Source organism: Carcharhinus amblyrhynchos, chromosome 19 (genome assembly GCF_965287045.1).
Source record: "Carcharhinus amblyrhynchos chromosome 19, sCarAmb.v2.hapA, whole genome shotgun sequence".
Lineage (NCBI taxonomy): Eukaryota > Metazoa > Chordata > Chondrichthyes > Carcharhiniformes > Carcharhinidae > Carcharhinus > Carcharhinus amblyrhynchos.
In genome coordinates, this window is record NC_137342.1 from 32,209,833 (window position 1) to 32,225,152 (window position 15,320).

The 15,320-nt window shown below is 42.4% G+C and overlaps 1 protein-coding gene across 4 annotated transcripts in view; it reads right to left on the bottom strand.

Moving 5' to 3' along the window:
- Positions 1–15,320, bottom strand: part of sbf1 (SET binding factor 1) — a 161,204-nt gene that overhangs the window by 49,191 nt on the left and 96,693 nt on the right. For all 4 annotated transcript variants that reach the window (XM_080207513.1, XM_080207514.1, XM_080207512.1 and 1 more), the window contains 8 exons: positions 13,438–13,551; positions 12,389–12,517; positions 11,070–11,168; positions 10,436–10,640; positions 10,157–10,269; positions 7,572–7,721; positions 7,211–7,279; positions 6,657–6,815 (listed from right to left, as the gene is read on the bottom strand). In XM_080207513.1, coding sequence (XP_080063639.1) covers positions 6,657–6,815; positions 7,211–7,279; positions 7,572–7,721; positions 10,157–10,269; positions 10,436–10,640; positions 11,070–11,168; positions 12,389–12,517; positions 13,438–13,551 — 1,038 coding nt within the window. The remainder of the gene's footprint in view (positions 1–6,656; positions 6,816–7,210; positions 7,280–7,571; positions 7,722–10,156; positions 10,270–10,435; positions 10,641–11,069; positions 11,169–12,388; positions 12,518–13,437; positions 13,552–15,320) is intronic.

Genomic DNA, 15,320 nt, shown 5'->3' on the forward strand with positions numbered 1-15,320 from the left:
AGCATGCAAGTGCAGAAGGTGATAAAGGCGGCAAATGTTTGCTGGCCTTCATTGCGAGAGGTTTTGAGAACAGCAGCAGGGATGTGTTGTTGTAATTATACAGGGTCTTGGTGAGACCACGCCTAAAGCACTATGTGCAATTTTGGTCTCCTTTTCTGAGGAAGGATGTTCCTGTTATTGAGAGAGTGCATCAAAAGTTTAACAGGCTGATTCTGGCAATGGCGAGACTGATGCATGAGGAGAGATTGACTAGGTTAGGATTGCTTTCACTCGAGTTCAGACAAATGAGGGTGGGATCTCAGGTACTTTTAAAATTCTAACAGGACTAGACATGGTAGATGCATGGAGGATATTTCCGATGGTAGGGGAATCCAGATCCACAAGTCACAGTCTGAGAATTCAGGGTAAACCATTTAGGACAGAGGTGAGGAGACATTTCTTCACCCAAAGAGTGGTGAGCCTGTGGAGTTCATTACCACAGGAAGTAATTGATGTCAAAACACTGAACGTATTCAAGAGGCGACTGGATATAGCACTAGGGCTGAATGGGCTCAAAGGTTATGGGGAAAAAAAAAAATCAGGATTAGGCTATTGAGTTGGACGATCAGCCACGATCATAATAAATGGCGAAGCAGACTCGTAGGGCCAAACGGCCTCCTGCTGCTCCTATCTTCTACGTTTCTGTGTATGTACAGCCATCAGGCTAGTTAAGTGCACTGTTGTAGTGCATCATCGTCCTTCTTGTCATGTGTTTTCTTTTAAGTTAATAAATATTCTATATTAATTGATCACAAAATGACTGGACTGTTCCTCATTCGTTTGCAGCGCATCCTTTCCCATATTATACCAAATTGAAAATATATACAACTAAGAACTGGTGTTCCAAGTTACCCTTCTGGGTTTTGGAATAGCCTCGCATTTAACATCAGTGGAGTTCTCAAGTGTCCAGTCATCAGATTCTAACATCGCCCCGACTACTGACATCAAAATAACAGATCTGCAGTTCTCCATTCTTCCTTTGCCTTCCTTCTTAAATAGTGGGGTTACATTTGCTACTTTCCAGATGCAGGAACCTTTCCAGAATCTACAGAATTTTGAGCGATAACCACCAATACATTCAGTTTGTCTTTAGCCACCGCCTCCAAAACCTTGGGATATAGCTCAGCTGGTCCAGGGAATTTATCAAATCTTCAATCCATTTACATTTTCAAGAATGACCTTGTTACAGATACTAATTTCTTTTACTTCCTCAGTTTCACAAGTCCCTTGGTTGCATAGTATTTCTGGGAGATCTGTGTCTTTTTCCATGAGGACCTCACAAAGTTTAATTTCTCTAACATTTCCTGGTTCTTCACTATAAATTACCCTATCCCTACATGAAATGGAACAACCTCTGTCCTAGCTAATCTTTTCTTTTTCACAGACCTAAAGAACCTTTGAGTCCAGCCCTTTGTTGTTTGTTAGTTTGTATTCATATTCTCTTTTCCATTTCTTAATCATGCATGCACGCACACAAGCATACACATGCACACATCCACCCCACCACCACCATCAGAGGAAACATCCTTCATGAACCTATCAGGTTGAGCCCTGCAGGACTTTTCTACATTTCAATGGGATCACATTTCATTCTTTTAAATTCCAAATAATAAAGGCTCTGTCGATTTAATATTTTCTAGATAATTCCTCACTCGCAGGAATTAGTTTGGTGAACTTTTGTTGAACTTGATCTATGACAAGTATATATTTCCTTAGGTCAGGGAACCAAAGCTGGACATAACACCTTAGGTGTGGTCTCACAAAGGCTCCATACAATTGCATCAAGACATTTTTGCTCAATTTCAAATCGTCTTGTAATAAAAATCAACATATAATTTGCTTGTTGCACATGCACGTTAGCTTTCAGTGACTCATTAACAAGGACGCCCAAGATCCTATTGAAAGTAAATATTTTCCATCCTTTCACCAATTAATATACTTTATTTCCGTTTTTTGAAATAATCTCACATTTCTCTACATTGTTCATTCTCTGCCCAATTCTTGCCCATTTACTTGGCCTCCCCAAATCCCCTTCAAACACCTTTGCATCCTTCACATAACTCACACTTCCACCTAGTTTTATGTCATCTGCAAGTTTGCAAATATTACATTTTATCTCCAAATCCAAATCATGGACATGGGTTGTGAATAGCTGGGGTTACAGTCTGCCAACCTGAAAATTACCCATTTATTGCTATTCTGTTTTCTGTTAGCCAGTTCTCAATCCATGCCAGTATATCCCCCAATGCAACATATTGTACTTTTATTCACTAACCTCATGTGGGACTTGCACCAAAAGGTTCCTCCTTTATCTATTCCGCTGATTACACCCATAAAAAGCTGTAACAGCTTTGTAACACATAAATCCTTTCATAAATCCACGTTGACTCTTCCCAATCTTACCATTGTTTTCCAAGTGTCACAATACTACATCCTTTATTATAAGATTCTAGCATTTTCCCTCTGATTATGGTAGGCTAACAGGTCTGTAGTTTCCCATTTTTGTTCTCCTTTCTTAAATTTGCCACCTTCCAAACTGCAGGAACCATTCTAGGGTCTATGGCATTTTGAAAGATGATTACCAATGCCTCTACTATCTCTTCAGCCATCTCTTTCAACATCCTGCAACACAGATCATCAGGTCTATGGGATTTATTTGCATCAAGTTCTACTAATTGCTTTTGCACTTTTACGAACTAATATTAATACCTTGCAGTTCCTCGTTTACACTAGTCCCTTGATTCTCCTTTTTTGAGATGGAGGAAGTATTGGTTCACTTTCTCGGCCATTTCCTCATTCCACATTATAAATTCTCCTGATTCTGCTTGTAATGGACACACATTTGTTTTTTTTGGCTAATCTTTTCATTTTCACACATCTCGTAGAATCATCATAGAATTCCTCCAGTGCAGTAGAGGCCACTGGGCCCATCAGGTCTGCATCCAAGCCCTCTCCCTATCATTGTAACCCCACACATCTTCTGTAGCCAATCCACCTAATCTGTACAATTTTGGACTATGAGTGGAACCCGAAGCACCTCAAATAAATCCACACAGACACAAGGAGAATGTGCAAACTCCAATCACCCAAGGTCGGAAGTGAACCTGGGTCCCTGGAGCCACGAGGCAGCAGTGCTAACCATTGTGCCATCGCCACCCTATAGAAGCTTTTACAATCTTAATTTTTTATGTTTCTCGCTTACTTACTTTGATATTCTATTTTCCCTTTCTTAATCTTTGTCTTGGTTGTTTTTGCAGAATACTAAAATGCTTCTAACTTCCCTACTCACATTAAGAGTAATCTTTTAAGGATCAACAAGGTCATTTATGTGCGGATCCACAAGAGATGGATGAGATCCCAAATGAATAGCTCTATCAGTACTTACTGTTAGGGAACTTGGGGAAATAAATAGTAATGTCTTGAAGAGAGTACACAAAAGAGGAGGGGCCGGAAGTCTTAAAGCACATCAAGGTAGATAAAGCCCCGGGACCTGATGAAGTGTATCCCAGGACACTGTGGGAGGTTAGAGAGAAAATATCGAGTCCCCTAGCAGAGAAATTTGAATCATCGAAAGTCATAAGTGAGGTGCCTGAAGATTGGAGGGTGGCAAATGTTACGCCTTTGTTTAAGGAGGGCTGCTGGGAAAAACCTGGGAACTACAGGCTGATAGTGGGTAAGTGTTAGATAGTATTTTGAGAGACAGGATCTACAGGCACTTAAAGATGCAAGGACTGATTAGGGACAATCAGCGTGGCTTTGAGTGGAAAATCATGTCTCACAAATTTAATTGAGTTTTTTGAAGGGGTAACCAAGAAGGTAGATGAGGGCAGTGCAGTTGATGTTATCTACATGGACTTTAGCAAGGCTTTTGACAAGACTAAGTAGGTTGTTGCGTAAGGTTAAATCTCACAGGATCCAGGGTGAGGTAGCCAAATGGATACAACATTGGCTTGGTGACAGAAGCCAAAAGGTGATTGCAGAAGGCTGAGACATATGAGACATATAAAATGATGAATGGGATGGATAGGATAGAGGTGGAGAGACTCTTCCAGCTCAGAAAGGACAGTAGGACTAGGGGGCACAGCCTCAAGATAAAGGGGGGGCGGTTTAGAATGGAGTTGAGGAGGAACTTCTTCACTCAAAGGGTGGTGAATCTCTGGAATTCTCTGCCCGTTGAGGTGGTGGAGGCTGCCTCGCTAGATATTTTTAAGACGCGGGTTGATGGGTTTTTGATAAGCGAGAGGATTAAGGGTTATGGGGAGAGGGCAGGAATGTGGAACTGAGCCACGGCAGGTCAGCCACGATCTTATTGAATGGCGGGGCAGGCTCCAAGGGCTAGATGGCCTACTCCTGCTCCTATTTCTTATGTTCTTATGTTTTTCAAAATGGAGGCCTGTGACCAGTGGTATGCCTCAGGGATCGGTGCTGGGTCCACTATTATTTGTCATTTATATTAATAATTTGGATGAAAATTCAGTAAGCATGGTTAGTAAGTTGCAGATGATACCAAGATTGATTGCATAGTGGACAGTGAAGGATATCTAGGATTGCAATAGGATCTTGATCAATTGGTCCAGTGGGCTGAAGAAGGGTAGATGGAGTTTAATTTAGATAAATGCGAGGTGATGCATTTTGGTCAATCGAAAACGGGTAGGATGTTGGATGTTGGGGAGAGATATGGAACAGAGAGATCTAAGGGTACCGTTTCATAGCTCCTTAAAAGTGGAGTCACAAATATATAGAGTGGTGAAGGTGGCATTCAGCATGCTTATTTTCATTGGTCAGGTCATTGAATACAGGAGTTGGGACATCTTGTTGAAATTGTACAAGACATTGGTAAGGCCACACCTGGAATACTGTGTATAGTTCTGGTCACCTTATTGTATAAAGGATATTATTAAACTAGAAACAGTGCAGAAAAGATTTACTAGGATGCTACCGGGACTTGATGGTTTGAGTTATAAGGAGAGACTGGATAGAATGGGACATTTCTCTGCAGCGTAGAAGGCTAAGGGATGACCTTATAGAGGTCTATAAAATAATGAGGGGCATAGATCAGCTAGTCAATATCTTTCCCCCAAGGTAAGGAAGTCTAAAATTAGAGGGCATAGGTTTAAGGTAGAGGGGTGGGATGCAGAATGGTCTACAGGGGCAATTTTTTCACAGGGTGGTGAGTGTCTGGAACAAGTTGCCAGAGGTAGTGGCAGAGGCAGGTATAATGCTGTCTTTTAAAAAGCATTTAGACAGTTACATGGGTAAGATGGAATTAGAGGGATATGGGTCAAATGTGGGCAATTAGAACTAATTTTGGGGTTAAAAAAGAGACAGCATGGACAATTTGGGCTGAGGGACCTGTTTCCATGCTGTAAACCTCTATGAACCCTCAGGCTTACCTTCATTTTGGCAACTTCATATGCCTCTTCCTTTGAACTAATGCAATCATAGGATTCCTACAGTGCAGAATAAAGCCATTTGGCCCATTGATTCTTCATAGAATCATAGAACCCACAATGCAGAAACAGGCCCATCAAGTCTGCACTGAACACAATCCCACCCAGGCCCTACCCCCATATCCCTACATATTATAGCCATTAATCCCTCTAACCTACGCATCCCTAGATACTAAGGGGCAATTTCTTAGCATGGCCAATCAACCTAACCCGCACATCTTTGAACTGTGGGAGGAAACTGGAGTACCCAGAGGAAACCCACGCAGACACGAGGAGAATGTGCAAACACAGAGTGACCCAAGCCAGGAATCGAACCCAGGACCCTGGAGCTGTGAAGCAGCAGTGCTGACCACTGTGCTACTGTGCCACATTCTGCACCAACTCTCCAAAAGAACCCCCCACCCTGCACATTTACAATGGTTAATCCATCTAATCTATACATCATTAGACGCTGGGGGTAATTTAGTATGGCCAAGCCACCTAACCTTCACATCTTTGGGCTGTGGGAAAATACCAGAGGAAACCCACACAGACACTGGGAAAACATGCAATCTCCACACACAGTCACCCAAAGCCGGAATTGAACTGTGAGGGAACAGTGCTAACCACTATGCTACCATGCTCTTTGATTTCTTTCATTAGGTTGGAATATTTTCCTTGCTGGGTTTTTGCGCATTAAAGGAGTGCATTAGTTCTTTAAATGTCAGCCATTGCCTGTCAACTGCCATACTTTTTAACATAATTTCCCAATTTACCATAGTCAGTTTGCCTCTCACACCTTCATAGTTACCTATGTTTAGATTTAAGACCCTAATTTCTGATTGAACCACATTACTTTTAAATGTGAATATACCACAAGCTGAGATTTCACTGTCCAGGAGTGACCGAGCACAAGCTTGGGTTTCACCCTAAGTGACAGCTCTCTACAACGTGCTGAACAGGAACAACTTGACGTCAGTTATATCCCTAAGACACTAGTGATTAAAACTGACTACAGACAAGTTTTATGAAGATGGATGGAGCACAAAATCAAAGGGACACACAAACACTAGTTAGGATACATTTAGAATATAGGGGCAAGTGCTATCAGTAAAGTGGTCAAAGTGTGCTTATCAGGAATGATGAGCAGTGATTTTTGCTGGAATCAGTGACCAAGCCATTACTTACCGTTTCTGAGGGACGATCAGCATCGACTTCCAAGTACAGCGCTCGGATATGATTCTGTACATCGGAGTAAAACATGGCCTCCCAGAACTGGAGATTGGTCCACACCACATGTTCCTGTACACAGCTATACGCGAACTGTGTGACGCCAGAGCCCAGTTTCTGCAAACATTGAGATTTTCTGTTTACACGGCATCTTTAACAGAGAAAAGAGCTAAACCACATCCACTGGTCAGAAATGTAAAGGGAACTGCACGTCAGCAATACCAGCAGATTGTAACAGATCGGCGCCGCCCCGCACTTGCGCCCAGGTCCCTCGGCACCACCCCGTGCTTGCGCCCAGGTCCCTCTCTGCTGTCCTGTGCCTGCATGAAGGTTTCTGTGCTGTCCCATATTTGTGTGCAAGTCTTTTTGCGCTTACCTGTGTTTGCATCCAGATCACTCTGTGCTGTATCTCTCTGCTGTCATGTGTTTGTGCGCAGGTCTCCCTACGCTGTCTTATGTGGATGTGTGTAGGTCTTATATGCTATCATGTAGGTTTTTGAAGGCACACTTACTCTGCAGAAGGCTGTAACCAATGGGAGCAGAGCTGCAGCGATTAAATGTTCATCCAATGGCGTGCAATCCTGAAACAATAAAAACTTGATTGAGGTCGCTATATCTTTGAGACACTGACTGACCACACAGAAAGTTTGTGACCCTCCCTCATAGTGTGTCTCACCCTACTCACTCTTCAGATGACAGGGTCTAATCTATCATTATCTCACGTAAGGTGCATGGCTGTGACCTCATGCTCTCTCTCCATAATATTTGTGGAGGTGGGCGGGCAAAGAATAGGGGAAACACAGACAGCAGGCTGGGAAAGTGATGGAGTGAAAAGATCAGCCACACACAGAATAAGACTAGTCACCATAATACCTGCAGTGCACAGTTCATCATCCGGACAATATAGTCGAACTGCTGATGGTCAAGAACAGCTCGATTTTGCAGAACGTGTGAATTCAGCTCCTGGGTGAGACACTGACGAGCAGCACGTCCCTTCAGGGCTCTTAACATGGCAGGCAGCAGCTGTACAAAGATAATAGATCTATAAATCTTCTAGAAAAAATGCATAATAAACACCCATCCAGTAAGCAACAGCTCCCAGCTATATGGACAAAGCTGCTTCTTTAAGGCTACTGCAGAATGAACTTTCTTCAAATTCTCACTCACTTTTCAATGTCAAACAGCAGAAGTGAGATACAGAGTAAAGTTCCCTCCGTATTGTTTCTCCAAATACTTCCAGGGTCAGATAGAGTAAATATACAGGGAATTATTAATGGAAAACAAGGGAATGACAGAACTGCTCTGCAGGTATTTTGTGTCTGTCTTCACTGACTTCTAACTTCTCGAAATGAAGTGAAAGGGAAAGAGCATCTTAAAACAATCACCATCAGCAAAAGTGACTGCAGAGATCAAAAATACATTGGTTATAATCTTCCAAAATTGTTTAGGTTCTGGAAAAGTCCCAAATAGCAAATGTAACAACTTTGTTCAAGTAGGAAGGAGAAAGCAAGAAAATATAGGCCAGTTAGCCCAACATCTGTCATAGAGAATTTGTTAAGTTCCATTACTGTAAAAGTTATAAGAACGATACTTAGAAAATAAAAATGGAATCAGGCAGAATCAACAAGATTTTGTGAAAGGGAAAGAGAGATCTGTGAGGAACTAACAAGCCAAGTTGATAAAGATGAATCTGTAGGTGCACTGTATTTAGATTTCCTAAAGGCATTTGATAAGATGTCACATCAAAAGGTTAATACACAAAATAAGGACTCATGAGATACGGGTAACATATTAGCATGGATAAACATTGGTTTGCTTATAGGAAGTGGAGAATAAGGATAAATGAGTTTTTTTTTGGATTGGCAGTCTGTAACTAGCAGAGTGTCACAGGGATCAGCACTGGAGCCTCAATTATTTACCATTTTTACTGGATGAAGGGACCAAACGTATGATAGCTACATTTGCTATTGACACAAAATAGGCTGGACAGTACATTGTCCAGAGGAGGTAAACAGTCTGCAAAAGGATATAGGCCAGTTAAGTAAGTGGGCAAAATTCTGACATGTGATACATCTGAAGTACTGTGTGCAGTTTTGGTCTCCACATTTAAGAAAGGATATATGTACATTGGAGGCAGAGGCTCACTAAATTAGTCCCTGGGATTGTCAGTGCAGACTCAATGAGCCAAAGGGCCTGTTCCTGGCTGTAGACTCTTACGAGGGCATTGCTCCTTGGGAAAAGACTAAGCAAAGTGGGTCTAGTTTCTCTGGAGTTTTGAAGAATGAGAAGAAATCTTATCAAAACATACAAGATTCCAAAGGGGTCTGAAGGTGCTGAAAGATTATTTCCTCTGGTCAGGGAATCTAACATGCGGGATGCAATATCAGGATAAAGGGCCGACTATTTGGTACTGAGATAAGAAGAAATTACTTCACTAAAAAGGGGTTGTGAATCTTTGGAATTCTCTGCTCCAGACGGTTGCGGCCATTTTATCTTTGAATAAAGTTAATGCTGGGATAGACAAAGACAGCTTTTTGGTCTCTGAGACTCAAGGGGTGTGGAAAACATGCAGAAAAGTGGAGCTGAAGCCCAAGATCAGCCATGATCATTTTGAATGGCGGAGCAGGCTTTAAAGACCACATGGTCTATTCCTACTCCTATTTCTTGTGTTCTTTTGAGAACCAGTACAAATAAGTTGGGTCAAATGGCTTTTTTCTGAACCGTAGCATTTCCATGATCTTACCGAAACATTTAAGATCCGGGGGACTCGATAAGACAGATATCGGGAGAATGTTTCCTCATGAACGACACTAGAACTAGGTGACAGAGTTTAAAAATAAGCAGGCTCTGATTTAAGGTGGAGGTAAGGAAAAAACGTTTTCTCCTCAAAGGGTCATTAGTTGGTGGAATTCTTTTCCCCAGAAAACAGTGGGAGCTGGGTCACTGAATCTAAACAAAGCTGAGTTAGAATTTTGATAGAGAAGGTAGTCAAAGGTTATTGGGCAGGGGGTTGGGGGGTAGTTGAAACGATAATCAGATCGGTCATGATCTTATTGAAGCATCAAATACGTAAAGCAGGCGTGAAGTGTCAAATAGCCTATTCCTATCTAAAGTCTCCCATCCCGAAAGCTCCCTCTCCATTGCCTCATCAAACACTCCCAGGACAGATACAGATTCAGAGTAAAAGTCCCTCAGTGCTGTCCATTCAATATACTTCAGCACAAATATTAACAAGGCACCCTGTGCTAATAAGAGTATGTCATTTTATCATTGATCTCACCAGCTGTTTCACAGTCTAAGTGAGATCACTCATTTACAGGCAAAATGTATGAACGAGCAGAAGCACAGTGCATCAGTGCTAATTCTGGTAGCAACAAAGAGTCATAAAAAAATCACAACACAATTAATTATTCAACAAGGTGATAGATACATAACTAAATAATAGAGTATAAATTTACCTTTTTGGCTTCTAACATTTTGTTTTCAAATATGTAGGTTATGCAATTCCTGACAACCTCTAACCTTCGAGCACTGTTGGCGAGGACGATACCATTTTGATCGATTATAGTAGCTTTAGAGAAGAAAATTCTTTAATGAAATATTCAGTTCAGTAAACTTGCACTAACATTCACCCCATTCTCAACAAATATCAATATTGTGCTCAAATTATCTTTATATATACATGCTAAGAACACTGTCGGGCCGTTATAGTGAGATGAACTTCACATTAAACTCACCGCTTGGGGGTCCCATAGGCACTACACATTTCATCTCAGCTTTAACTGCAGGTGGGGCGTTCTTCAATTTGGCAGTGGCCTGATCGATGATCCACTGCACTGTTCCTTCATCCAAGTGAGGAAAGGTGTTTTGCTGCACCCGCAGATGGGAGCCCTCCTTTGGTTTTTGTATTTTGTGCATAGCAACTGCTGGGTAAGGGTTCTCCTGTTAAAAGGGCAAAATAGAGATGATGACTTGATATCTCAGCTGGCACCACTCTCGCTTGTCACTTATGCAAGTGCTTATACTGAATCGCAAGCAAAAGCCAAATCAAAAAAAAATGTTTTTATTCTGCAGCTATCTATTTAGAAATACAAAAATTTGCAAACTAAACGTCTGTCAAACTCTTTGTGCATAAATGGATAAATAGACCACAACTAAAAGAGTGAACTCAACCACCTTCCCAACAGCTTAAAAGAACTAATGCAAATCCCAATTTTAAATCACAAAATCACATCTGAGCAGGCAAAACGCTCACAGCTAAATGGAGGCATTATCAGCATACTCTCGAGAGCTTCTCCCCATGGTTATGTCGCACAATATCGTTTGTTGATGTGCCGTTACCAAAGCTATTGATTTAGATAAGGGACATACATTCCGGTGAAGCTGTTCTGATATTTCCTTCACATGTTTCAGAACTTTCTGTGGATTTCCTTCCTCCAATCGGATTCTCTCGATTTCATTCGCTACCAACTGTAAACAAAAATATGAAGCATTCATTCATCACCGTCAGAATCTAACATCAGATACAAGTGTGGCACTGTATCATTGAGACCTGGGACTGACGCACAAGGCTGCTTCTGACCCAGATTACTTTCTCTCAGGGAATCAGGCAAGGCTGTCTCCTCACACACTAATGAGGCATCAGGCAGTGTCAACCTTTCATATGCCAGTGGGAGACCTTTCACCATTGCTCTCTCACGCTGGTGGGGAGAGTTGGACAAAGTTATTCTCACACTCTGATGGGGCATCAGGCTGGTTAACATTCTCTCACTCCCATGGGGAAGATCGGACAGCATCACCCTGTCACACGGGCAGGAAGTTAGTCATGGTCAACCTCCAATGAGAAGGCAAGTAGGATCACTCTTCCGTGTCTTAGCCACCTGTTCGTGGAAGCAGTGATTGAGATTGTCTATTAATCTGCTCTCAGCTTGGAATGGGGCAATGTAGGGAACAATAATAATGAAATCAGGACCTCCAGCAACCCATGGTGTTGTAAGTGATAAATAATGCAGCAGTTAGTGACCCTGCTTTACAATCATTGTGGTCACTCTCTGACTCTAAGAATCACACACCCTGCTTCAGACAAGCCCAATGTTTTCTATCTAATTTAAGACTTCTGGGGGACCTGGAACTAGTTTAAAGGTGGAGATGAAGAGGAATTTCTTCTCTCAGAGGGTTGTTAATCTTTGGAATTTTCTAATTCAGAGACCAGTGGAGGTCGAGTTGTGGAATATATTCAATGTTTAAAGCTTATTTATGAGCGTCACAAGTAGTCTTACATTAAAACAGCAATGAAGTTACTGTGAAAACCTCTAGTTGCCACACACTGGCACCTGTTCAGGTACGCTGAGGGAGAATTTAGCATGGCCAACGCCAACTTTTGGAATGTGGGAAGAAAACGGAGTATTTGGAGGAAACCCACACAGACATGGAGAGAACGTGCAGACTCCACACAGACAGTGACCTAATCAGAAATTATACCCAGGTCCCTTGCACTGAGGCAGTAGGGCTAACCCTTGTGCCACCGTGCTGCTCAAATTTTTGATCTACAAAGGAGTCAAGGATTTTGGAAGTCAAGGCCACAATCAGATTAGCCAAGATCTTATTGAATGGTGAGGTAGGCTTGCCCAAGGGTCAAATATCCATATGTTCATCATATGTTCTCATGACAAATAGCAATTAAGGGTTACCTCATCAAACAAGTCACATGGTCGATACGGTGAGCCTCTTTCTGATACAAATCGTGCAAAGGCCATTCCTTCGAGAACTTTGGTCAGAAAGTCATCATCAAATAACCCTCGTTGGGCCAAAAAGGCCACCTATACCAGCAGAGTACAACAACCATGAGTTACCAACAATCCCATTAAACACCAAACAACGTCAGAAATGTTAGTCACTTTCACCTTCAAGCTTTGAAGGTTATAGTAATTCCAAAATAATCATTACAACCTTCATGGTCATTGACTGCAATGTGATTGCACCTACTGGTACACTGTCTGTACTGTGCAACTGTGCCTGCACAAGTATATTCCCTGTACTGTGCAATTGCTATTGCACTGGTATACTCCCTATGCTGTGCCATCCTCCTGCACCAGTGCACCATTCTGTGCTATCACACCTAGCGGCACATTCTCTGTACTTCATCCAGGGCCATTGTCCAGGCAGTATACACACTGTACTGTGCGATCATCTCTGCCAATACACTGACCACTGTACAATGCCATTATCTTTGCAATGCACTCCCTGTATTGCACAATGGCCCCTGCCAGTACATGCCCAGCACCATACAATTGCCGGTACACTAGTATATACTCTCTACTGCGCCATTACTGCTGCACTGGTACATTCTCAGTACTGTGCCATTGCCCAGGCACTCCATTCTCTACTTCACCCCTGTGCAATTGCTTCTGCCAGGACATTCCCAGTTCTGAGCCATTGCTCCTGTCAGTACACATCCCATGCAGTGCAATCGTCCCTGTCCATATCTGCCCTCTTCAGCACAACAATTGTCAGAACATGGTTTGTACAAGACAATCGCTCTGCCGGAACACTTCTTGTACTGTGCAATCACCCCTGCCAGTAGTGCACGCAGTCTGATCACTTTATTCTGCATGCATTATGATCACTCCTTCCTGTGCAGCATACTGCAAAATCAATTTGTTTATACACTCAACACCTTGCTCATTCCATACCATCCCACTGTATATTATTTTCCAGCCTCAGGATGTACCCGCCATACCTTGTGAAAACGAATGACTGGCTCTGGATGGATGCGGATAATTTGCAGACACCACCGATAACCTTGAAAAAGCTGTGCAAACAAGCGCAGAAAAACAGCACGGATCTCCTTATCCTAGGAAAGCACAGAGTGAGTTAGCTGGAATATTAACTTCAGAGAACCAGTTACATGCAAGAGATCTTTATAGCTGAAATCACAAAGCACCCGCCATGAAATTAATCTCAGATAAGATCAAAACCAACCACTTGTTCAAATTTCGTGCACCATCTGAGGGGCTATGTCTTGCACGATTAGTGGAGATTGCTCTGCTGTACAAAATTGAGTAAACACAAGAGAAAATGGTTTGCATTTATATAGTGTTTTCAAGACCCCTAAACATCTCTCAGCACATCACTGGCAATGAGTGCACTGACTTCACTGGGTTGAGTTTTGGCTCACATCATGAAGCTGCTTTATCTAAACAAAGCGAAACATCAGAATTTCCAGATAAAGACCAAGATACATCTAGCTTGCCTTCTACCATCCTGGTAGTCATGAGCAACAATAAGAGAGCTTACTAATTACAACAATCAATGAATCGCCATTAATTAGCCTACAACAGACATGGCATGAGATGGGAAAACACCCAGTATTTAAAAGCTTTCAGAATCATAGCTCCAAAATCATCTGTTTATGCCACACAAGCTGACTTCTATTGTCATGCAACATTATGTGTTCATGTTTGCTGTCTTAATGCAAATGTAAGTTATACGGGGGCAGCACAGTGACACACTGGTTAGCACTGCTGCCTCACAATTCCAGGCACCCAGGCTCCATTCCTTGCTTGAGTCAGTGTTTGTGCAGCGTCTGCACGTTCTCTCCATGTCTCTCCAAGCATGATACAGTCACTACATGCCTCAAAAGGTCGCAGAATTCATAGAAACTCTACAGTACAAAAAGAGGCCATTCAGCCCATTGAGTCTGCACCAATCACAATCCCACCCAGGCCCTACCCCCCTATCTCTATATATTTACCCACTAATCCCTCTAATCTACGCATCTCAGGACACTAAGGGCAATTTTAGCATGGCCAATCAACCGAGCCTGCACATCTTTGGACTGTGGGAGGGAACCCACGCAGACATGAGGAGAGTGTGCAAACTCCACACAGACAGTGACCCAAGCCAGGGATCGAACCAGATCTCTGGAGCTGTGAAGCAGCAGTGCTAACCGCTGTGCTACCATGCCACCCATCTTAAGATGGGATTTCTGACCTAGATTAAACAAAGTAACAAATAAATTCTCCCAGTTCAACCAATAGTTTTAAAGCTTAACGTTTACTTATCAGTGTCAGTAGGCTTACATAACACTGCAATGAAGTTACTGTGAAAATCCCCTAGTCACCACACACCAGTGCCTGTTTGGGTATGCTGAAGGAGAATTTAGCATGGCCAATGCACCTAACCGGCACATCTTTCAGACTGTGGGAGGAAACCTGAGCACCCGGAGGAAACCCACACAGACATGGAGAGAACGTGCAGACGCCGCACAAACACTGACCCAAGCAAGGAATGGAGCCTGGGTGCCTGGCATTGTGAGGCAGCAGTGCTAACCAGTGTGCCATCGTGCTGCCCCCACATAACTTACGTTTGCATTAAAACAGCAAACATGAACACATAATGTTGCATGACAATAGAAGTCAGCTTGTCTGGCATAAACAGACAAATTCCATCACATTCTACCTTATAGCTAAGAGGGAAACGTCTTCACCCTGCAGATTTTTCACTGCCTGATTAGCAAGACGAGGTTTCAGCCTCTCTTTCTTTAAACCATATTGTATGGAGAGAGAAATTAAAGGAATTCTGACATTAGGTGTATTTTTTTTTAACTACCCAAATGAGTTA